The sequence below is a fragment of the Macaca nemestrina genome, chromosome 16 (genome assembly GCF_043159975.1).
Source record: "Macaca nemestrina isolate mMacNem1 chromosome 16, mMacNem.hap1, whole genome shotgun sequence".
Classification (NCBI taxonomy): Eukaryota; Metazoa; Chordata; class Mammalia; order Primates; family Cercopithecidae; genus Macaca; species Macaca nemestrina.
In genome coordinates, this window is record NC_092140.1 from 19,284,360 (window position 1) to 19,309,454 (window position 25,095).

Consider the following 25,095-nt stretch of genomic DNA (forward strand, 5'->3'; position numbering starts at 1 on the left):
TGACGAGTGGGTGGACTGTACAGAAGTAGGTGTTTGAAGAACAGTGTCAATTGATACCCGAGTTATGCAACCCAAGGAATGTGTGAACCCCAGACTCAAGGGGAGGCCACACCTACCATGTTGGCCTTAGAAAGACATTTCTTCTGGCCAGTACTTAAGTTTAAGAAACTCCATTCTTTGCTGTTTTTATATGCAGAGTCATTGCTCTAGGAAGATACCATGCTTTTTAATGGATTTTAGAAGAAAAACATAGAAGAGGAAAACAAGTTCTACACAGAGGAAATGAGAGGAGCAGCAGCAATAGTGGTGAGAGGTCTCTATAAATATAACTTTTGGCCACCTTTTCCCCACCTGTGTTCTCCTGTGAGCAAGGATGGACTCCGTCCCAGCCAGCTTCTCCCCTTAAACCAGGAGTTGACAGACTATGACCTGCTGCTTGCTTTTGTATGGTCCATAACTCCAAAATGGTTTATTTACATAAAAAATATATTTTATAGATATCCATAAAGTCTGTCTGTCTGTCTATCTATCTATCTATCTATCTATCTATCTATCTATCTATCTATCTATCTATGATAGGGTCTGGCTCTGTTGCCTAGGCCCAGTTATGTTGCCCATAACTCACTGCAGCCCCAAACTCCTGGGCCTAAGTGACCTTCCTGCCTTAGCCTCCCAAGTAGCTGGGACTGTAGGCATGTTCCAGTGTACCTGGTGGTTTGTATAGTTTCAAGTGTTTGAAGAAAATCAAGTGAAGAATAATATTTTGTGACATGTAAAAAGTGTATGTGAAATTCTCATTTCAGTGTCCATATATGAAATTTTATTACAATCCAACTCCCCCCATTCACATATGTATTATCACATTAGACCAGCAGTGTGGGGTTGTGCTGGCAGAGATGATGTGGCCCTCAAAGATTAACAGATTTAATATATGGCCCTTGACAGAAACAGTTGGCCATTCTCTGCTTGAAACCAAGGCCCAGGTACCCCCAGAGTATGTCGACCCAGGGTGGCATCGTCCCTTCCCGCCCAACTTGCTTTCTTCCCTATTCCCACTTCTCACGGGCTTGATTCCTTCTTATTTGGCAAACCCTGTCACTCAAACCTGGCCCAGATCAGGCTGCCGATTACTAGCTTTATGAAAGTACTTATTACCGCTTGGAGATGTATTATTTATGTGCCTGTTCACTTGCTTACAGTTTATCTCCTTCTCAAGAATGTAAACTAAAGACACAATCTTTGAGAGGGTAGAGATTTGGTAAATCCTGTTCATTTCTGTACCTCTAAAGCCTTCAGTGGCCCCTGGCATACAGCAAGTGCTCAACAAATACTTGCTGAATAAATAAATGTGCTTTGGGCAGTTACTCAACTTTTGCAGTTTCCTCACCTAAACAAATACAGATGACAACGTTGACCTTGGAGAGAATGTGTGAAGAGTGCTCGAGGACACCAAACCCAGTGCTGCCAGATGGAAAAAACATGGTTCCTACAGCACAGGAGACCTGGAATGTACCCTGACAGTTGTTATTTAAAAGCACAGGGTAAGCCAGTTAGACTTATTGAGGCTTTGTTTCCTCCCCTGTAAAAATGATAGTAATAACATCTATCTGTTATGAGAAATCATGTTCCTGGAAGGGCTCAGGAAACTGGAAGCTTTGTGAGGACATTAGCTATTTCTCTCACTTGCTCAATGATTTCCAACCAATATCCCTAAACTCCTCCCTGCTAGTCTGAAATGGTGATGCCCTGTTGAGCTGCTCCTGACAAACCAGGGCCAGCTTTAGCTGCTGGATGCTACTTAAGTAAAGCTGGGGCAATGTAGGGACTCTTCTAATGTCCTCTTGAATGAGAAAGATACAATGAGAGAAACGAGCACAGTTTCCTTTTTTAATGGGACATCTAAATACCAGATAAGATCACTTCAATACACTATACTAGGTTTTTAACATTTTCTCTGATTTATCTTTAGTGGCCTTTACAAGGGGGAAAATTCCCGTTAATTAAATTCAGAGATATCAGAATTGCTAAGGGAATTGTTCTGAACACTGGTGTCATGAACAAGAAGTAATACAACCTTTACAGAGATATTATTACAATGATTTAGAATATTAAAAAATGTGGGAAGCAAATATGACAAGAGATTTTGGCTGGAAAAAATAATGGTCCCATCTCTGTCTGAAAAGGAATCACGAATGTAAATATTAAGGGATGGGATGAATAACTTAAAAAAATGTCCAAAGCAATAAGGATGCTGATGGTTATAAAATGCGATAATGGTTTGTATGACAGACACTAGCCTAAAATAGAGGGGCCACATTTGGTGCTTGGGTTAGAACTCAGGGATCCTCTTAATTGTTGATTTTATTTTCTTTTGAGGGGAAATGGAGTAAGAGCTCTGCCTCCTGGCCATTCCCTGAGCTTTGCAGCTTGATATGTGTATAACCTCTTTAGGTCAGAGAGGAGTGAGAAGCAACAAAACCAAGCCAACTAATTCTTACGTATCTTGAATTATTCATTCCAATAGCCACTCTCTAGATAATAGAGCATTTTATTTAATGGAGAAGACAATGGATAAAATGAGAGGTGCTAATAAGGGTGAAACAACAATGGCTAAAACCTGTGTAATGTTCTCTTCTGAAGAGGAAAGGAAGGGTTTAGTAAAAGGAGGAGAGATAATGGGATTATTTTGAGGAATTTTACAGCAATAACGTCCATTGGGTTGGTAATTATTCTGTGTTTAGAAAATTATTTTTTTGAGTTCTTTAAAATGGAATGAAGCACAAAAATTTTCTGCAGGGGATAACTTGGTAGGCTGATGACTATGACTGATATGACTTGAGGTCTTCTATCTATAACTTATTCCTTTCTATCTCATTAATTCAAGCACACAAGCATCATCTTATGATTCAGTAACCAAATTACAGAATCACTGGCAACTTCACATCTTATGTTCAAGAATCCTTGTCCTGGGAACTCTCTTTGTAAGGGTAATATTTTTAAAAAGCAACAAACAACAATGACAGAAAAATTTTTTTTGTAGTTATTCATCTTGAAACCACTCAGACAAAACCCATGTATAGTTTCATGTCAATGTTCACTTAATAGTCTTCCAAATCATTTTTGATGCTTCTTTGATCCTTAATGAAATAGTCATGTGTAATATTGCACTAGAATTTTACAATTTCTCTCGATATTTCAGATACAAATGTCTATGGGTTGTGTGTGTGCATAGTTGGATAGAGAGGGAAATGATGTAGCTGAACCTGCTCACTACCCGCCAGATACTATCATAGCTCCTCAAATAAGGCTTCTAAAAGCCTCTGAAGCAGGGATGCTTCCCATTCTATAGAAGAGGAACCTGAGACTCAAGAAGTAGAGTAATTTGTAGAGACTCTGATTAATAAAGAATGAGGGATTCTAGCTCAGGCTTGTCTAAGCAATCTGCTGAGCTTTCTTCTTTTGGTGGGAATAGGGCAGAAGTTTGGGTCAGATGCGAATACTGATGAGGACAGGAGAAAGTGAAAAATTACTTTGCTGTTTTGTCATTAATGAATCAACTGGTAGATGAAACTCAATTTCAGCTTTGGTATGGCTGAACGTAATCCATTGCAATTATTACTTGTGTTGTGGAATTTATGATTTTATTCGTATCCTATGTTTTGTGGATCAGAGCTCTCTGTCCAAAACACTATAAGAAGCATCACAGCCTGCGGAAGATTGAGAAAAAATTAAAAGGGCATATTGCTCTTGAAGAAAGTCAGGGCGTTGTCTTCTAAAACCATTTTTTACTCTGGAAGTTTCTGGTGCTGGGAAGGATTTTCTTACTTGTGTCCTGGAAATTGACATCATTGCCATTGTAGGCGTTTTTCAGTTTGTTGGTCATCACACGGAGAGCCATAATCTGCTGTCTGATGAACGTGTCGGGCCGAGTGATGTCCACGTCCACCTCGGGATTGTTGATCTGGTTGGTGAGCCCATCATTCATGATCTCAGGCAAGTATCTGCAAGGCAGAGAGGGAGAGAACAGCTCAGAGAGATGCCACAGAAACCACAAAACCAGATGCTGCCATGCAAAACCAGATGACTGTCTCTGACAGTCGGCCAAGACACCTGGCAAAAACTGGATCTGGTTCCTGGAAAAAAATGTTAGATAGTGAAAACACGGAATACAGTTTTTTCAGACGAAGATGTGGCTAAAATAGCCTCAGACTCGTTTTTTTAAATGGCACTGAATTCTTAGGTAGGTTTGCCTACAAATAAATGCGAAACTGGGGACCTATGAGAAACCACTTGTATTAGTCTGTTCTCACACTGAAACATACATACCTGAGACTGGGTAATTTAGAAAGAAAAGGAGGTTTAATAGACTCACAGTTCCACATAGCTGGAGAAACCTCATAATCATGGTGGAAGGTAGAGGAGGAGCAAAGGCACATCTTATGTGGTGGCAGGCAAGAGAAGTGCCAAGCAAAAGGGGGAAAAGCCCCTTATAAAACAATCAGATGTTGTGAGAACTCACTATCATGAGAGCAGCAGCCTGGGGTAACAGCCCCCATGATTCAATTACCTCCACGATTCAATTACCTCCCACCATTTCCCTCCCACGACACCTGCAGATTGTGGAACTAAATTCAAGATAGGATTTGGGAGGGGAGAGAGCCAAGCCACATCACCACTACTTCACATTAATGACTCTTTCCTCCCTCCATCCCAAATGTTAGCTTAGGTCAAGGATTCGATAGCTTCCTCAGTTCTGCTAATGTTGGTAGTCAGAACGGGGCTTATAAATTAAGTATGATCCGAGAGAGTTTTCTGTGGGGATGCCCATTCTTAACTGCAGAGGCACTACCTCAGATCTTAATCAGAAGAAATTCTGGATATGAAAAACCTGCTTTGGGGACATTTCAGAAGTAAGCAGTGGTTACTGGAATGATTGAGGTGTCTGTTAGGGTTTTTATTTTGTAGTAGAATCTTGGGTTTAATTAGGTAGATTTACCAATGTTCAGTAAAACAGAAGGGTAAAATCATCAAATGATTCCGAGTTTCACTTTTCTTTCACTTGTATCAAAATGTCAAAATTGTCAGTCCTTCAATGTGAGCTGCTGAAACTGCCTAGGGGTATTTATATAAGTGGAGGCTAAAGATCTTGGAAATGCACTTGGGGCCCTCTGTGACTGCTTACTCCCACCATCTGTCCATCTTCCAGTCCTCTTCCTCTTCTTCTCACAGAGCTTCTTATACCTGCTTCTATTTTCCCATTTCCCATTTCTCTCACTGGAGAGAGACCCCCTGCAGCCTCCAAGTGACCCCCCCACACTCTTCTTTCCTCTCTAGAGCATCCTGCACATGCTGTGTGATTTTTTTTTTTTTTTTTTTTTTTTGAGACCGAGTCTTGCTCTGTCACCCAGGCTGGAGTGCAGTGGCCGGATCTCAGCTCACTGCAAGCTCCGCCTCCTGGGTTTACGCCATTCTCCTGCCTCAGCCTCCCGAGTAGCTGGGACTGCAGGCGCCCGCCACCTCGCCCGGCTATTTTTTTGTATTTTTTAGTAGAGACGGGGTTTCACCGTGTTAGCCGGGATCGTCTCTCGATCTCCTGACCTCGTGATCCGCCCATCTCGGCCTCCCAAAGTGCTGGGATTACAGGCTTGAGCCACCACGCCCGGCCTGCTGTGTGATTTTTAAAAAATACTGCTTTCATCATATCACTCTTCTCTTTAAAAACTTTTGAGGATGGTAGCTAATGTTCAATAACTACCAGGCACTGCAGTAAACATTTGACACACATCTTTAAATTCAGCCCAACAGCAAGTCTAGGAGATGGGGAGTATTTTATCCTTGTTTTATCAAACAGAAAACTGAGGCTTAGTGAGAATAAGCAAATGTGCAAAGTCACAGAGCTAATAGCTGCCAAAACCATGACTTACACCCAGTCTAGCTCTGGAGCCCCAGTGCCCAAACCCTGCCCCAAACTGCCTGGAGGATCATCAACTAGAATTCACATGTTATAGCTCAGCAATCAAAGGGTCTCCACCCACTTCCACGTTCTCATACTCTCTCCAGGGACACTCCTTGTCTTATAGAGTTGACTCCCTGTAGCCATCCTATGCTTTGCTGTCCTACAGGTTTTCCTTGCATAGTGAAATTTCCCATTTAAGTCCCAAATACCCTTAAAGACCCAGGCCTATCCTCACTTTCTCTTCAAGATATTTCCCAGCTTTCAGGGATCTGCCCACCCTTTTGTCAGGCTGCCAGGTTTGGTTGGGCATTTCGTGCGCTGCACAAACTCACCCCTCGAAGCTGCAGGAGTGAGTTCGTGCTGCAATCCAGACCACAGCTAAGCTACACCCCTGCAGGGCACCATCCACCAAAAGGGGTGCCTTTTTCTTTTCTTTTTGGTACTCTTTTTATTTTAGAAAACTTCAATACATATAAAAGTAGAGACAATAACATAATGAACCCCCATGCACCCATCTGGGTGCTTTTTCCTAATTCCTACTAAGGTGCTATGTTTGTCTGTGTCCTGGTAAGAAACAGATGGCACACTCAAAGGGGTGACAAAGAGAGTTTAAAGAAGAGGCTACTTATAAAGGTTGAACAAGTTAAAGGAAACCAGCCCAGAGAGGTGAAGCTCCCCAGGGCTGGCCACAGGAGAGGGGGCCCCGGGGGATAAGGGGAAGAAGTTGTTGGTGGAATGAACAAGAACTGATCCCACAGAGAGGCACCCAATGACACGGCAACAGCCAAACCAAGATCTATCCCCTGATAGGGGGCCGGGGGAGGAGGCCCTGACCCCTGTAGTCCCTCCTCTTGACCTCCAGCTGCTGCCTCTCATTGGCTGAACCAATTGGAAGCTGGTGGGCAAGGGAGCCCAGATGATACAGCTTGTAGAGGTCCTCCAGGGCCAGGGCCACAGTGGAGGGATGAAGACTGGGTCTGACGGGGAATCAGGACATCCACCTCTGGCCCTCTACAGGCCCAGGACAGCCCTACCTAATTGGCATTACTGTTATTCTTTTACTCGCTCAACTGTTGTTGCTTGAAAGCTCAAAAAGCATCTTTTCCTCTATTTTGTTATTCCTATTTACATATTCTTGTATAATATCCATGTGCTTGAAATTCTTCCCTTCCGGCAAGTGATTTTCCAAGTCTGGAAACCAAAGGCTCTATACCATCAACCTCCAAAAGAAGAACTACACAGAGAAACTTTGGTATTTAAGCTGTTTTTCAGGTATTGAATCTTACGCTTGATGTATTTGTATATGAAATGGTTTACTCATTTTAAATCAGAGGTCCCAAGAATAAGCTCCATGTCTTCATCCATATCTTGAACAAAATCGACTTCACAATGCTCACTAAATAATAATAAAACACACGGAGTGCATTGTAAATTCTTTTCCATGAAGCTCCAACTATTTACTGCTCTAAAAAATGGCCTCATAGAAAATTTTAAAAGCCGTGGACTCATATCTCTTTCTTTTGCCATAAAGCATAACTTCCGTCCTGCGTTTTATTATATTTGGTATGTAAATAAATTCCTGTTTGTTCCTGAGACTGTTTTCCTGATGTAATTTCTAAAATATGCCATTGGCTAGCCATAAGTAGAAAGCTGAAACTGGATCCTTTCCTTACTCCTTATACGAAAATTAATTCAAGATGGATTAGAGCCTTAAATGTTAGACCTAATACCATAAAAACCCTAGAGGAAAACCTAGGTAGTACCATTCAGGACATAGGCATGGGCAAGGACTTCATGTCTAAAACACCAAAAGCAACGGCAGCAAAAGCCAAAATTGACAAATGGGACCTCATTAAACTAAAGAGCTTCTGCACAGCAAAAGAAACTACCATCAGAGTGAACAGGCAACCTACAGAATGGGAGAAAATTTTTGCAATCTACTCATCTGACAAAGGGCTAATATCCAGGACCTACAAAGAACTAAAACAAATTTACAAGAAAAAGCCCCATCAAAAAGTGGGCAAAGGATATGAACAGACATTTCTCAAAAGAAGACATTCATACAGCCAACAGACACATGAAAAAATGCTCATCATCACTGGCCATCAGAGAAATGCAAATCAAAACCACAATGAGATACCATCTCACACCAGTTAGAATAGCGATCATTAAAAAGTCAGGAAACAGGTGCTGGAGAGGATGTGGAGAAATAGGAACACTTTTACACTGTTGGTGGGATTGTAAACTAGTTCAACCATTATGGAAAACAGTATGGCGATTCCTCAAGGATCTAGAACTAGATGTACCATATGACCCAGCCATCCCATTCCTGGGTATATACCCAAAGGATTCTAAATCATGCTGCTATAAAGACACATGCACACGTATGTTCATTGCAGCACTATTCACAATAGCAAAGACTTGGAATCAACCCAATGTCCATCAGTGACAGATTGGATTAAGAAAATGTGGCACATATACACCATGGAATACTATGCAGCCATGAAAAAGGATGAGTTTGTGTCCTTTGTAGGGACATGGATGCAGCTGGAAACCATCATTCTTAGCAAACTATCACAAGAACAGAAAACCAAACACCGCATGTTTTCACTCATAGGTGGGAACTGAACAATGAGATCACTTGGACTCAGGAAGGGGAACATCACACACCAGGGCTATCATGGGGAGGGGAGAGGGGGGAGGGGGGAGGGATTGCATTGGGAGTTATACCTGATGTAAATGACGAGTTGATGGGTGCTGACGAGTTGATGGGTGCAGCACAGCAACATGGCACAAGTATACATATGTAACAAACCTGCACATTATGCACATGTACCCTAGAACTTAAAGTATAATAATAAAAAAAGATAAAAAAAATAAAATATGACATTGGATTGACTATTACTGACAGGCAATTATATGAGCTAGGATCCGTGAGCTCTACCTAATTGTTACAGCCTATTGGAATAAACAATAGCAGGTGCAGCCCTTCTTTTGCTGACAGCAGAGCTGAGAGGTGATGGTCGATTCTGGTGTTGCTCCTCTCCATTTTGGGAAATGACTGTTGCAGCTGTACCTATGCTGAGTCAGAGGCGAGCTTTGTTTCTTTCAGATGCTGTGTGCACTGCATGGTTAGCCGAGACTCATTTATCAGGAGCTCACTGCAGTAGCTTACTTGGGAATGCTACCCCTGGGAGTCTGAACATCCAGGAACAATAAGAGACTGCCAAGTAAACCCAGCCTCTAACTGTGCCCACTGATGCTCAGCTGCTTACAATAAAAACAAGTAACAGTGCATCCATGTCCTCAAGAGCCTTTTCTCCTTTTGGTGTATTCAAAGGGTGACTTTGGAGACACTGTGAAAACTTAAACCTAAAACAGCTGAAAATAAAAATGGTCATTTGGTCACTCCAGAGGTAAGTCCTGAATCTAAATCTATAGATGTCCATTGTGCGACCCAAAGGGTCTGTGAAAGCCCCACTCAGCATGAGGACCTCAGAGCCCATTTATTTCTTGCCTCTCACATTTGGTTTCTTTACATAACACTCCTGTCCTGCAAGAACAGACACCTCTTTGAGCCCACAATGTTATTCCTTCTATTGGATTTTTGCACAGCTTTTTGACATGACAGCATCCTGTTTTTGCACCATCATATCCCTGGGCGACATAGAAGGAGAATCTTGGCACAGAGAGCCCAGGTTCCAAGGCTATGGATGCATGTTTACCTGGTGGATCCAGCCTTGGGAGAAGCCAGAAGTGAGGACAACCTGGAGAGTTGAGCAGGGATGTCATGGTTTGCCAATGCAGCCTGCCCTGGGCAAGTGGGTGGCATCCATGAACAGCCAAGCACAGCTTCCTCATTTGGGTTGCCTTCTGTTCTGCCAGAGTATGGCGAGGAACTAAATCTTTGAATTTTACAGAATTATTTTTCTTTGCATCTCACTGCATATCATAAATGTCGGTGTCCTTGACTACATTCAAACATTACAACTGATTAGGGTGGAAGAGTCCTATGGAAATTTGGGGGATGAGAGGGTTGATACATCCAGTCCTGTGGGTAGAGTTGACAGTTCTTGTCATCTGAGAGATATTAAACACAACCATCCCCGCAGAAGTTTCCCAGCAGCCAACCACAGCCTCCGCTATTCTCAACATTCGACATCACTCCTGACAGTTTAACCAATGCTTCCAGAAAGACCCTGTTGATATGTGCATGTGCTTAGTATTTCTCATCATCACGTTAATGCTAGCAGCTGTTTTGATGTAAGGCACTGCATATTGGGGGAATAGGTCACATGACTCTCAAGATTTAATGAAATGTGAAAGCCAGTAGGTCTGAGAAGTGAGGCACTAGCAAGGAAGGTTAGCCCGGTGGTGGTTAGTGGGGGTGTCATGAATCCAGGTAGGAGCTAAGGCAGGAATGGGGAGAAATGGGGAGCTTGGGTGCTGGCCTGGGCTTCTCTGGTGCACAATTCTTCCCCTGACTGTTACTGCCTCAAGGCACAATGAGAAGGGTAAAGTGAAAGCAATTTCAGTACTCACAAATGAGCTCCACTCAATACACATCTTTATAGCAATTTCAAATTCTAAGCTACCTATTCATTAATGTTAAGCAAGTTTAAGAGTTTTACTCATCTAAATAGATGTAAATCCCTATGTGCAGTGCCAAAATCCCTATGTGCAGTTCCCTCTCTTCCTCCTGCTCCAGCCATGTAAGACATGCCTGCTTTCCCTTTGCCTTCCACCATGGTTGTAAGTTTCCTGAGGGCTTCCCAGCCATGCTTCCTATACAGCCTGTGGAACCGTGAGCCAATTAAACCTCTTTTCTCTATAAATTACTCAGTCTCAGTTATTTCTTTATAGCAGTGTGAGAATGAACGAATACACCCACTTTTCCAAGGTGTTTGGCTTGGTATATATTGGATATTTTATAGTTCTTTAAAATGCAGCTAGAGTGCTTTGGGTCATACTCCAGAATTAGGTTAAAACAATATTGTCCTCAAGACTGCCAAGTCACTATCTTTGACAGATTTGCCATCATCATACATCATCCCATCTCCTTCCATCTGTTTAGACTTACCCAGTCGTGACTTGCTGTTTTCATTGGTTAGTCAATCCACACTCTGTGGTGAGTGACTGATCTATTTTCTAGATTTTTCTACTTTTCCTATTTCTTACAATTTACTGTGTTTACCTCCTGGCCTTGGGAAGGATTTCCTTGGGGACACAATATTTCTGTCAAGATCAGGTGCCTTGAAAAACAGCAGAGGCTCCCTGCAAAAGTCATGTTTCCAACGGGTCCAATTAATTTTGTCCCTCAGCCAGCTCCTTGATAGCCTCCTCCCAGAAAGCATTTTAAAGAAAGGACACAGTGACAGCTCAACACTGCCTTACAAGGAGCAACATTGGAAAGCTGTTTCACCAGTTTTATGTGGGAGAGGGAGGAGTCTGGAAATGACTGACTCAAGACCTCTGAAGACTCTGAAATAATTTATGTCCTATCAGATAACACGTGTGCCGGTGGGACTTGGCTCTCAGACCGGCTTTCATTTTTCCTACCCTGTCTCATTGTCTGCCATACTTTCCTTTTCTTTTTAATCCCGCTGGGTTTGGAAAAAGGGTCTGTGTGAAGGAAAACAATGCTACAAGAAGTTAGAGGTGATGCAGTTTAATACGGCTATGTTCTAAAAAAGAATCTGCCTCTTTATGAGCAAAAAGGTAAGGGCCTATTTGAACACCATTAGGGCTTTATTTTTTCTTTTGCTGCTGCCTGACAAAGTTCTAACCTGTATATGCTAACCATATAAAAGTTTTATTTCCTTCCAAGCCTATGCTTTCCTGCCTCCTATCTAATCATTCTTTTCTAGCTTCTGTACAGACAGCTCATTCCGGCCACCGACTGCCCAGAACGACCTTCTCAGGGATGACTGATGACTGCAAATGTCCTCCTAGGGTCTTGCAGTTCACCCCAGGAACTTTGGGAGGCCTAGATTTGTAACCTGCACCATGAGTCTTTAATTTTTTTCCCTTTGGCCTTCTAGATTATTATTGATTTTCCTCGGTAACTTACTAGCTTCCTTTCAGTTCCTATTTGTCTGAGTTGAGTCAGAATGTTGCTGTGTCTTCTCACATTTACCCCTGAGAAGTTGCTTAGGTAAGTGAAAAATGGAAGAAGTAGAAGTTACACTTGCAAACTCGCTTTCCTGCTGGCCACTGAAGACGACTAGGCTGTCTTTCTCAAGTGACAGACACTGCCATGAACTCTAAGAAAAATCCTTTATTAGCTCTTGTGATAAGTAGGATGTGATTCTGAAAACAATGTCTGTGTGCCATCAAAATTCACATGTTGAAGCCCTAATCCCCAGTGTGATGGGACTTGGAGGTAGGGCCATTTGGGAGGTAATTAGGGTTGAATGAGATAATGAGGGTAGATGATTTCTCATACCAGTGCCCTTATAAGAGAAAGGAACCAGGACTCTCTCTGTCTCCCTAAGATACAGTAAGGAGGCCATTGTCTATAATAAGCTAGGAAGAGAACCCAATCTGCTGGCACGCTGATCTTGGACTTCCCAGCCTCTAGAACTATGAGAAATACATTTCTGTTGTTTAGGCTATTTTATCTATGGTATTTTTTGAGCTAAGACACTAATTGGATCAAATACTGACCAAGAATGCAAAATATTCATCCTTGCCACTCATCAAAATGACACTATTAAAGACTAGAGGTTTGTGTGGATGATATCCTGTATTGTGAAGGCTGTGCTATATTTCTAACTTAAAATTCTCTCCTGATGCACATGTGAAGCCTATGCAATTCATTGTGGAGAAGACTTCAACCTTGTCCATAACCTGGCTATCATTAGTGGGTGATGTTACAATTGAACCATGTGAACTCTTAACTCATATTGCTGTTGTTATTTTTATTATAAGAAAAGCCCCATTAAGGAAACATTAAGGGTATCAGTGAAGAAAAAACTCCCAAAATTGCAACATGCTCCCTGAGGCTTGGGTGTGGACTGAAAAAGGTAATATCTTACATGTTAATAGGGACATCTAAAACACCAGATAAAACACATGGTTGCCAATTGAATGTGAATTTCAGGTAAACAATGAATCCTTTTTTTTAGTATAAGTGTGTTCCATTTGTTGTCTGTTATCTTTATGTGCTAGATCTGGCAATCCTGCCTTCAAGCCTTGCTACTCCAAGTGTGGTCCCTGGACCAACAATAACTGCATCACCTAAAAGCTTGTTAGAAATGCTGAATCTCACTCAGGTTCTACCCCAGACTTACTGTCTCGGCTTGGGCTTCTATGACAAAAATCCCGCACCTGGCAGTTTAAACAATGCACATTTATTTCTCACAATTCTTGGGATCATGGTGTTCAGGACCAAGGTGCTGGCATATCCTGTGTCTGACGAGGGCTCTCTTCCTGGTTTGCTGATGGCTGCCTTCTTGTTGTGTCCTCACATGGCAGAGAGAAAGAGAGAGATAGAGAGAGAGAGAGAGAGAGAGAGAGAGAGAGAGAGAGAGAGAGAACCTTTCTCATGTCTCCTCTTACAACGCTAGTAATCCCATTAATGAGGGCTCCACCCTCAAGACCTAATTATCTCCCAAAGACCCCACCACCAAAGATGATTGCACAAGGGGTGAGGATTTCAACTATGAATTTCTGGGGGACAAAAACATTCAATCCATAGCACTTACTGAATCAGAATCTGCATTTTAATAAGATTTCCAAGAGTTTAGCCTGCACCCTAAAGTTTGAGAAGCACTGTTTCAGGACTACAGACTATTTTTATTGAGATTATCTCATTGATCTTCACATTGTCCCAGGAAGTTGGCAAGGAAAGAGGAAGCAGGGAAGACACTCCCTTTTAAACCACTTTGTTTAACCCATTCTTGTTTTCAGAATGAAGATTTAAATGCTGATAGGGTCACTGTGATTGGGCACACCTGCAGTTTCCTCCCATCAAAGGGCAGAGTCTCTTCTTACCCCACCTCCTGTTCCAGACCTGTTTAGCTACAGAGGCAGAGAGAGATCTGTCAGAGATGGGCGAGGGTGGAGTGACTTGGGGGAGCTGCGGGATGAAAGTGGATTCAAACCTTAGGGGAGCCACTGCTTACACACCCTTAACCACAGTCTCACCACTGCGGATTGCACCCTGCAGCCTGCCACAGCAGCCATCGCTCTGTGTATCCTGTTCTATTTGAAGTCGTCATCAATTTCAACTGGTGCCATTACTTAATAACAGCTTTTTAAAAAACAAGATAATCACTGGAGTAAATGGAAATATCTACCGTAAGAGTCATTTTCATGTCAGAAATGTTAAAATTTGAAATAGGTATGTTTCTGAATCAAGGAAGTACAGTAGAGAGCTATGGAGCATGTTCAGAAAGTAATCAGGAAAAATGAGGGTGATGGAAGACAAGCCTGAGCAAACAGTGAGATAGGACAAAAGGCTGCATGAGTGTGTACAAACAGAAAAATGTGGCCGAAGGAGTCTGGTAGATAAAACAGAAAGACAGGAAGAAATGTCTGGTTTATTGGAGACCTATCGCACAGGCTTGAGTTTATAAACAACTTCAGGCATGACAATCTCTATCAGTTCTAATAAGCATCTCTGCTTCATATCTATTAATACTTGATGGATTTTTTAAAAAAATTATTTCTTCTTATTTTCTATTTTTATTTTTTAGAGATAGAATTTCACTCTGTTGCTCAGGTTGGAGTACAGTGGCACAATAATAGTGTACTGCAACCTCAAATTCCTGGGCTCAAGTGATCCTCCTGCCTCAGCCTCCTGAGTAGCTAAGATTATAGGTGCCTGCCACCATGCCCAGACTATTATTTTCTGTAGACACAGGGTCTCACTGTGTTGCCCAGGCTAGTCTGTCTTTTTTTTTGTTGAGACGGAGTCTTGCTCTCTCACCCAGGCTGGAGTGCAGTGGCTTGATCTCGGCTCACTGCAAACTCCGCCTCCCAGGTTCATGCCATTCTCCTGCCTCAGCCCCCCCGAGTAGCTGGGACTACAGGTACCCACCACCATGCCCGGCTAATTTTTTGTATTTTTTTTTGGTAGAGATGGGGTTTCACCATGTTAGCCAGGATGGTCTCGATCTCCTGACCTCGTGATTCGCCCGCCTCGGTCTCCCAGAGTGCTGGGATTACAGGCTGCCCAGGCTAGTCTTAAACTCTTGAGCTCAAGTGATCCTCCTGCCTCAGCTTCTCAAAGTGTTGGGACTACGGGTGTGAGTCATTGTATCTGACCAGATTTTCTACAAATAAAGTTTCTAGTTCTTTTATTTCGCATAGGTTGTAAGAGTAACTTTTCTTTCTTTTTCTTTTCTTTTCTTTTTTAACAACCATTCCTAAACAATTAAAAAGGTCTGTCATCTTAAAACTCATAATTCAAAAGTGTGAAAAAATGTTATTATCTGCATTATAAATGGATTCTTACACTTACAAAATACTTTAGTAAATTTCTTCAAGTGAAAAATTTCTCCAATGTTTTTCTAGATTAATTAATATTTGGATAAGAAGAAAGCTTCAATTACATTTAATTCAGCAAGTCTTTATTGGTGATCTATTTACTATGCTAGTATATAAAAATATAATATTAGGATTCCCTGCTAGTGGAATAATTTTAAAAAAAGAACTAAAGGAAACCATGTAACTGTAATTGTTCCATGGGTACATAATTTGAATCACAAATATTTGACAGCTTCTTCTTTTAATAATATACTTATGCATAATAAAAGATATATTTTATTGGACTAAATTCTGGACTATTCCTACAAGTGATTTCATTGCATTAAACTTGATCATTTTCCCCACCTGCAAAAAATCTTCCAATGGCTTCCCATTGATCTCAGGATAAAATTTAAATCTTGTTCCTGAGGACCGATCCAGGCGTTACCAGTGTGGTCCCTTCCTAAACCTGCAGTCTAGCAGTAGGGTACTGATGTTCCTAGGTTCACTGGGCTCACCCCAGTCACTGTATCTTCTCATGTATTGATCCCATTGCCATCTTGTTGGAGTCTCACTCTGCCACCCAGGCTGGAGTGCAGTGGCACGATCTTGGCTCACTGCAACCTCCTCCTCCTGGGTTCAAGCGATTCTCCTGCCTCGGCTTCCCGAGTAGCTGGGACTACAGGCATGTGCCACCACACCCGGCTAAATTCTGTATCTTTAGTAGAGACGGGGTTTCACTCTGTTGGCTAGGCTGGTCTTGAACTCCTGACCTCAGGTGATCCACCTGCCTTGTCCTCCCATTGTCATCTTGGAGCACTTAATCTATAGGGCCTTGCACAGAGCCTGGGACACAGGGAGTACTTAATCATATTGCTGATGGCCTGGTGGACTGACTCAATGAATGCTGTAGAACCACTCAAGCTTTTATAGAGCTTAGGATCTGTCTTATTTGTTCTCCTAACTTGGGGAGGACAGCATTTAGCTGTTGTTTGTTTAAGAGGTAGGGTGTTGCCATAAAGAAATATTGGGCTAGGATTTGGGAGATTCCCAGCTTTCACCCTTGTTAATTGGTTAACAGTGGACTAATTGTTTACCCTGTCTGGGTTCTTCATCTGCACAATGAGGAACTTGTCTGAACCATCCTGATCTCCTCCACCTCTGACTTCAGTGGTCATTATCTTCCCCATTCATATTCTTGGTGGTGTTTAGTCTCTTCCCCTAACCTCACCCATGGCCTTTTAAAAATATTTCCTTTTGTAAGAAATTGCCTATGGACTAATATCAGCAACTTGTGTGACGATCTATGGGAGTAGCAGTTCAAAACCCAGGCTTTGGCTGGGCGCGGTGGCTCAAGCCTGTAATCCCAGCACTTTGGGAGGCCGAGACGGGTGGATCATGAGGTCAGGAGATCGAGACCATCCTGGCTAACACAGTGAAACCCCGTCTCTACTAAAAAGTACAAAAAACTAGTTGGGCGAGGTGGCGGGCGCCTGTAGTCCCAGCTACTCGGGAGGCTGAGGCAGGAGAATGGCGCAAACCCGGGAGGCGGAGCTTGCAGTGAGCTGAGATCCGGCCACTGCACTCCAGCCTGGGCGACAGAGCCAGACTCTGTCTCAAAAACAAACAAACAAACAAACAAACAAACAAAAAACCCAGGCTTTATGTTAGCCAAGGCTTAAAGGTAAACACAGATGGGAAACAGAGCAGCTAAAAAAACCAAGCATTTTATTCATTAGGCCATCTGGCCATCCTTCACAGTGTCTTTCTCTGCAGTCATCGGGAAAATACAAACTAGAAGCTGTTAATTCATAGCTGAATTTTCTGGCCAAAGGTCTCCTAGCTAAAAAGCCAGACACTGGCAAAATGCTAAGTATTTTTTAGTGGCATGTTGTTAATATCATAACTAATTTCCTTCTCATGATCTATGATTTGATATTGATATTTGGAGCATTTTGAAATAGTGAGAGCTCTTTTCATAGGTATCTTGCTTTCACCTTGCTAAACTCTTCCTGATATGGTTAATAACAACATTAGCAATTGGTACGGTTTGGCTGTGTGTCCCCACCAATTCCCATCTTCAATTGGAATCCCCATAATCCCTGCGTGTTGAGAACAGGACCTTGGATCATGGGAGTGGTTTCCCCCATGCTGTTCTCATGATAGTGAGTGAGTTCTCATGAGATTTGGTGCTTTTATAAGGGACTCTTCCCCCTTTACTTGCACTTCCCTCTCCTGCCACCTTGTGAGGAAGGTGCCTGCTTCCCCTTTGTCTTCTGCCATGATTGTAAGTTTCCTGAGGCCTCCCCAGCTATACGGAACTGTGGGTCAATCAAGCCTCTTTCCTTTATAAATTACCCAGTCTCAGGGAAGTTCTTTATAGCAGTATGAGGATGACTAATACAGTAATAGATGCTAAAAAATGCAACTCAGCAGCGTTAAGAAACACCTAATGTGCGCCTCCCTTGCACCTCCTGCTTAACTTTTGCAGTTTCTTCTCAATGTAATAGCCATGCACTTTATATTAGTAGCCAAAGATTATATTTATTTTTGTAGAGACAAGGTCTCACAATGTTGCTCAGGCTGGTTTCAAACTCTTAGGCTAAAGCTATCTTCCCACCTTGGCCTCCCAAAGTGTTGGGATTATAGGCATGAGCCACTGCTCCTGACCAACCACATACCTTCTTGTTTCCTTTTGATCACAGCTGCTTCATATGCTTGAAACTGCTCAATAAAGCCCCAGAACAGATTCCCCTCTTAGCATCTCCACCCACTGGTCAATCCTCAAAGATTCCTTGAGTCCAATTTACCAGCTGCTTTATCCACCTGCAACCCCATTGCTGAGGGCTTTGGCAGATTCCTGTCCTTGTGTCCTGCCCTGCCTGCCAACTTTCAACCAGTCCTCCCATCCAGCCTCTCCACCTTATGAAAATCCAGGCCAAGCCCATTTTTGGGCTGAATCAAAAAATTCAGAAATTCCATATCAAGTCCCCACAGCACTGGTCAGCAGAGCAGGATGATGAAAACTGCTGTCTCTTGTCAGGAGGTTCCGATGGGACTTCCCAAAGTGTGTCACCTATTAGAACCGTTTCTCAGTGTCCCTCAGACATTTTCTGTTACCTTGCTAATGAATACTTCAATTTTTTTCCCAACTAGGGTGAAAAAAAAAAAAGTTGAATTTTCATTTCCTGTTTAACTTGTGATGAAAAAAAAAGAGCCCTGGAAATTTAACTATGGATAAAAATAGCTTCAGTATCTTAAAGCCATTAAGTGAACATAAAAGGGCTCTTTGTGATCTCAGGGTGTCTGAAACCTGGCATCTGCCACCGTTCCTCTGTCCTCATCCAGAGGCAAGGCGTTCTGAACAAGGATTCCACGCTTAATGGCACCTTGAGAGTAAGTGCTCCCAGGTGCCCATCAAACCTGTCACTCCCAACAGCTGTTGCTAAGTGATGACTTGCCCCTCCACCCTCTGTTGCTTTTTGCATAAACAGGTCTGCAGATTTGTGCCAAGAGAGTCTTCCAAGGCTGGGTGTGCTGTGCCCCCATCCATGCACACATCGAGTCACTCTCACCTGGCTTTGCTGTGCCCGTTCCAGCATTCCTCCTCATTGGACGTGCCCGCTGTCACGCTCTCGTCCTTGCAGATGGTGTAGGGTAACGCTGACCAGACCTTTTTAGAGAGCTTCAATTTCTCTTTTATGTCTGTGACCTGATCAAGAAACCAGGGAAAGCAAGTGAGTATTCTGCTCAGGCTTTGCCCATTTCTACTCAAGGATGTACACAGGCGAAGGTTTTGGAACCTGTGATGTGACCAGCAGGAACTCTTTAACAGTTTTAAGAGAGAGACACCACACTGCAGGGTTTATTGCCCGGGAAAGCCTCCTTTCCTCTCCCTCAGCCCTCCTCTAGCCGACAGTTCTCAGGTAATTGGCTTTTTGTTTTCCATCTTTTCTGTCCTTCAATCCTTTGAATTAAAAACTTACGAAGCATCACGCCTGGCTTTGGGTCCCTCTCCTGCTGAGAGCCCCTATTGTGAACACCCCAAGTAGAGTCTCTAGAATTCATTTGCTTGCATGTCAGACAACTGTACCAACACTAATGCACCAAGAGAAAAATACTTTTCCCAATGGACTCCTTGTTTCTGCAAAAAATAAATATTGCCACTAATTCAGCTGCTGGTACTTCTGCTCTAGTGCAAATGACAGGCCCTTACAGCACACACATGGGTGGTAAGCAATAAACCAAACCCTCTGAAAAATCTCTAGAACTGAAAGAGAAGTCATTCTAAATATGGGTAAGTGTAAAATTCACAGCCCTGTGGATGGATGGCCGGGAAAAGCTTAGTGCCAGCATCTTAAGTGTCTTCAGGCTGAACACTGACTTTTCACTTGCAGAAAGGGTAGAGAGAGGAATTTAATTTCATTTTGGCTTCATAATGAACATTGGGAAAGTCCAGAGATGGCTGGAATGCATCTGTTATGAATTGAATTCTTTTCCTCCCTTTAACATGTTAAGTTCCTAACCCTTGGTACCGCAGAATGTGACTTTAGTTTGAGATAGGGTCATTACAGAGATAAATAAGTTAAAGTGAGGTCACGTGGGTGGCCCCTCACTCAATATGATGTGTGCTTATAAAAAGGAGAAATTTGAGCACAGAGACACGCACAGAGGAAAGATAATGTGAAGAGACACAGGAAGAAGATGCTCATTTACAAGCCAAGGAGAGAGGCCTAGAACGGATCCTTTCCTCCCAGCCCTCAGGAGGAACCAGCCCGGCCGACACCTTGATTTCAGACTTCCAGCCCCAGAACTGTGGGACAGTAAATGTCTGCTGTTTTAAGCAACTCAGTTTGTGGTACTTTGTTATGATGGCCTTGCAAACAAATACAGATGCAAACAAGCGTTGAGTCAACATTTGATGGGGAACGGGATATTTACGGAATCTCAAAGTACCTAGTAACACAGGTTGCTTATTAATTACAAATGGAAAACTAGTAATTTTACATTGTGGAAATTTGGCAGGTTGCCACCTTCACCGAGTGATCAAGCAAGGGGACAAATTGGTCATGTGTTCCCCCTGATGTGATGTGCCAAGATAGACACCTCACTCAGGCCGCCCCAAATTCATAATCTGAACCTAATCATGGGGACACCTCAGACAAACCGAGACTGAGGGGGCATTCTGAAAACCAGCTGGCCTCTACTCATCAACAATGTCCATCATAAAAGACAAGGCAAAGCTGAAGAGTCCTTCCAGATTAAGAGTAAGAGACGTAATAGCTAAATGCAGGCAGAGGGCTCTGAAGTAAATGCTAGGTCGGAAGGATAATTGCCAATAAAAGACATTATTGTGATAGTGGGCAAAATTTGTATGCTGGTTCTCTATTAGATAATAGTATTATGTTAGTGTTAAATTTCCTAAATATAAAATCATACTGTGGTAACACAGGAGAATGCTGTACTCTCGGGAGATACACGCTGGAGGGTTTAAAATGAAAGGGGTATAATTTCCACAACTTGCTCTACAACAGCTCAGTAATAATCAAGAATAACAATAAATATACAGACGTATAAACAAAAAGAGAAAAGGTAAATGTGACAACTTTTTCATATCCGGTAAATCTAAATGAAGAGTATAAAATTTTTCAAAACAAATGCAACTTTCCGTAAGTTTGAATTTTTTTTTATTTCAAAATAAACCATGTGAAAAACAATTCCTCACATTGTATTTGTTCTGTGTAGTGTCACTTTGGTGCCCTAACCTCCACTGAAGGTGTCCCCACAATAGACCACTCATTCTCACTCTTGTCAAAACAGTCCTCAGAGAAAGAAATACATGTTATATATTTACATCTGGTTCAGAAAATGACCACCACCTTTAGGACTGAAATACTGTCAGGTTTATTCTGTCCCATAATAAAACAAACTAAGAATGAGCACTCTCTTTCTGCTTATTTTGTACTACAATCCTACCTCCAGGTTATGGGAATCTAAACCAGATACACAGATTTTGAGACTCAGAGAAAGAACAAAGTTGCATGCCGTCCCACAGGTGTCTCCTTTCAGTATGTGCAGAATTTAATGGTGGATGTTGCACTGCTCATTCTTTAAATCATTCTCAAACGCTGTCTCCTTCGGAGTGCATTCTCGGGTCCCAGGTTAGATTGAGATTCAGCTTTCTGCACTGCCCAGTGCCCTCCTGATGATTCTAAGTACTGACCACTTGAAACTCTAATAATTGGCTTATTTTTCTGATTCTCTTTTAGACAACATGCTTCTTGTTGGCAGATATAGGGTTGTAATTTATCTTTATCCAGTGTCCAGTATGGGTCAAGCGACTAATCATCCAAATTTGCCACAACTTAGGGGATTCCCAGGGTGACGAGTTTTCAGCGTTAAAATGGGAACGTCCCAGGTAAACTAGGATGAGTTGGTCACACAGGTCTAAGCACACAGTAGGTGCTCAATAAATGTTGGTGAAGATAATGGATTGAATTGTCCCATTCTATTACAAGGTCATAGACTATGGTTAACACAAATTAGCTGGGGTCACAATACTGTGTGTTCATCCTCCCAAAAGGGGTGCGAGAACACTGTGGGATTGTATTTGGCTAAGTGAGGAGCCCATCACCGGGATGTGGGTTTCCTCTCATTGTTCACCCCAGCACATTTATAATCAGAGTATGTTCCCTCTGGCATTTCGGTAGCTGTGCATTTTCATTGTGCAATTGAAGGAGATAACATCAAAGGAGCAGTGAGAAATGTAAATGCTGTTTTAACGTTCTGCACGGAAACACTGGCCAATTCACCTGCAGACGGTGACGGTGAGGCAGACGGCTGAAAAAATGGACACTCTTAGCCAATGGAAAAGAACACACCTTTGATTCATTTATGTCTGAATGATTGCAGTTTATTTTTCAGTATTAGGAAGGCCTTTCAATTTGCACATAATTTAGAAATATTTTTCTCATTTTTTAATTGATATTTCTGAATAATATATGTAACTGCTCTGCTGTAGCTCCAGACATGAAGTTTTTTTTTTTTTTTCCTGGAAACTTAAGTGTACACAACTGTGAATTAAGCCTTCTCTTAACAAGCACTGTTAGTACAAATATATTACTGACAATGACAGTGAGCCCTAATTCATTAATAACACACCAGATGGGAACAAAGACTTGGGATAACATACAAAATTTGTAACAATTTCCTTTCTCTGATTCCTGAATGAGCTATTCTAGGAAAAATGAACTCTTACCAATACTTGTGAATGGTATTTACCATCGCTCCAATATTGTTTTAGTAATGCTGTGATATTAGTAATCCCAGTAATATTTAAGTATTACTTTTTTCATCTGTGCTATTTGATAGATTCTGGAAGTTAAACAACAACTCCTGTTATGTCTCTGGAATCCGATCCAAACATATACTGTTGGGGTCCATAGGGAAAACATGAGCCCTCTTTTAGGATTTATCTGGAGTTGATTCTGAGTTCTGATAATTGCAACTCCTGATGTCAGTAGAGACAAACACTCCTAGTTTAAGACCTGTCAAAAGGCCCATGAACACTTGACTCTATTAGGAAGAGAGGGCGCCCTTCTCATACCTACCATTACAGTACTGTAAAATTAGGCTAAAGAGGGAGGAAGGTGACAAGGTGGAATGATTGCTAAAAACAAAGAGATTAGCAAAGCCAATGAGCAGAAAGAACTATCTAAGTACTCTTCTATGACTAATTTACCTAAGAAGTAATCTTGCTCCAAATATTTCACCTGAATCCCATCAGGTTTCTGACTTAAAAAAATCAGTTTACAGGAAATACTGGCAATAGAGGAAAAAACTAAGTAACACCAGAAATAATCAGACACATCTAGGGATGAGATATTATATAAGACAACTGGCCTTTAATGCTTCAAAAGAGGGCAGGTGAAAGAAGAAATCAAGAAAGTAAGCAAGCAAGAAACAAAGAAAGAGAGAAAGAAAGAGAAGAAAAAAAGAGGGAGGGAGGGAGGGAGGAAGGAAGGCAGGAAGGAAGGAGGAAAGGAAGGAAAGAAGGAAGGAAGGAAAAGGAAGGAAGGAAGAGAAACTGACCCCTGGATTTGGAGGTAGGGACCCCGCTGTAAGTAAGAGCTTTGATAATTTTGAATGTAGAATAAATAGTAGTTGATATTACTGACTAACTGCTAATTTTCTTAAGTGTGATCATGATGTCATGGCTGTATAGGAGACTGTGCTTGCTTTTAGGAGATTCACGCTGAGATACTTAGGGATAATGTGTCACTGCATCTTTTACTTACTTGAAAATAGCAAAATAGTCAACCATTATTCAATCTGTATGAGGGTTATATGGATGTTCATTTTACTATTTTTTTCCCCACCATTTCAATATTGAAAAAGTTACAAATAATGAAAAGTTGGGAAACAGATAAGACTTTGTTGTTAGGGCACATGGCTTTTAAGAGCCTTCCTGGGTTCAGCAGAGGGCAGTATTTGACTCTAAGAAATAGGGATTAACTGTGAGCTTTCATTGAGCTGAGGCCCTCAGGCGCATTCGATCTTCACAACTCTGACGGTGCTAAAATAGTATCATTATGCCCTTATACAAAAAGGAAACAGGCCTTAGAAGGGCTAAAAAACTTGCCACACATCTAGTTAATGATGGAGATGAGATTCAAATTCAAATGCAGATTCTGGAATCATTACTCTTAACCACTAGGCCTACTATGACCATAGTTGATAACCTTGGTTTTTGAAGTATGTGTGTTGGGTTGCCGGCAGGAGTCTGTGTGCATCTCTGGGGGTGTGCAAGAGATTCAATGTGATTCAGGATTAGAATTCCTATTTCTAAGTATAAAAATACAAGAGGAATTAAGCTTTCCTAATATTTAGTCTAGAGATTGATATTTCAACCAGTCCATACAGGGATGGCCATTTCTCAATTACCCCAAGGACAGAGTAAGACTTTCATAGTGGGGAGGGGCAGCAGTGGCACCTCCACCACCATTAACTTGCTGCTGGTGTATTGATCCAGCATATGTACTGGCTAAGGCATTTATTGATCCAGCATATGTACTGGCTAAGGCATTTATGGATTAGACTAATTAGTTTTAACTAACTCATTCAATGGAATAGGACTTAAATAGCTTTTGAAAAGAAACTTTGGATTTCTTTCATTTCAAACAAAGCAAGCACAAGTAAACAATACAATGGCAGGCATAATATTCCTCTTATTCTTGATACATCTGGAACATTACAAAATAGAAATAAAAAAGAATATATTTTTCTCATCTTTCAAAACTTTCTGTTTTTATGTAAATTTCATCAGGTGCAGAATGTGTTAATTCGGTAGTGCTTATGTTACAATTTATGTATACATATTTATAGGTATTCTGGTTGTCTATCATCCAGAATACTTTGCTGATAGAGGTGCAAGACCAAAAATATTTGCAGATCATCAGTCTACGGCACAGGGACTCATACCATATATTTTAAATCCGTGACTTAGCAAGTAAAAATTCAATAACATTCAATGAAATCTGTTTAATGAGACAAGAAAATGTAGTACAGTTTAGAAAAAGTTCCAAAACATTGGTTAAATAAGAAAAAAGGCTTTTGTGGCTAGTATTCCTTCATTAAACACTTCTAACATGCCTTTTATAAGACAGGTT

General features: G+C 41.7%; 2 protein-coding genes across 9 annotated transcripts in view; one reads left to right on the plus strand and one right to left on the minus strand.

Moving 5' to 3' along the window:
• Positions 1-3,830, plus strand: part of LOC105477210 (dopachrome tautomerase) — an 85,057-nt gene extending 81,227 nt beyond the window's left edge. For 2 of the 3 annotated variants that reach the window (XR_984572.2, XR_011614674.1), the window contains one exon: positions 197-3,830. The gene's annotated coding sequence lies outside the window, so the exon portion shown is untranslated. The remainder of the gene's footprint in view (positions 1-196) is intronic. The other variant, XR_011614673.1, reaches the window with a different exon arrangement.
• LOC105477239 (glypican 6) overlaps positions 1-25,095 on the minus strand; it is a 1,180,155-nt gene that overhangs the window by 4,913 nt on the left and 1,150,147 nt on the right. For all 6 annotated transcript variants that reach the window (XM_011733662.3, XM_011733647.3, XM_011733670.3 and 3 more), the window contains 2 exons: positions 19,003-19,139; positions 3,826-4,001 (listed from right to left, as the gene is read on the minus strand). In XM_011733662.3, coding sequence (XP_011731964.1) covers positions 3,826-4,001; positions 19,003-19,139 — 313 coding nt within the window. The remainder of the gene's footprint in view (positions 1-3,825; positions 4,002-19,002; positions 19,140-25,095) is intronic.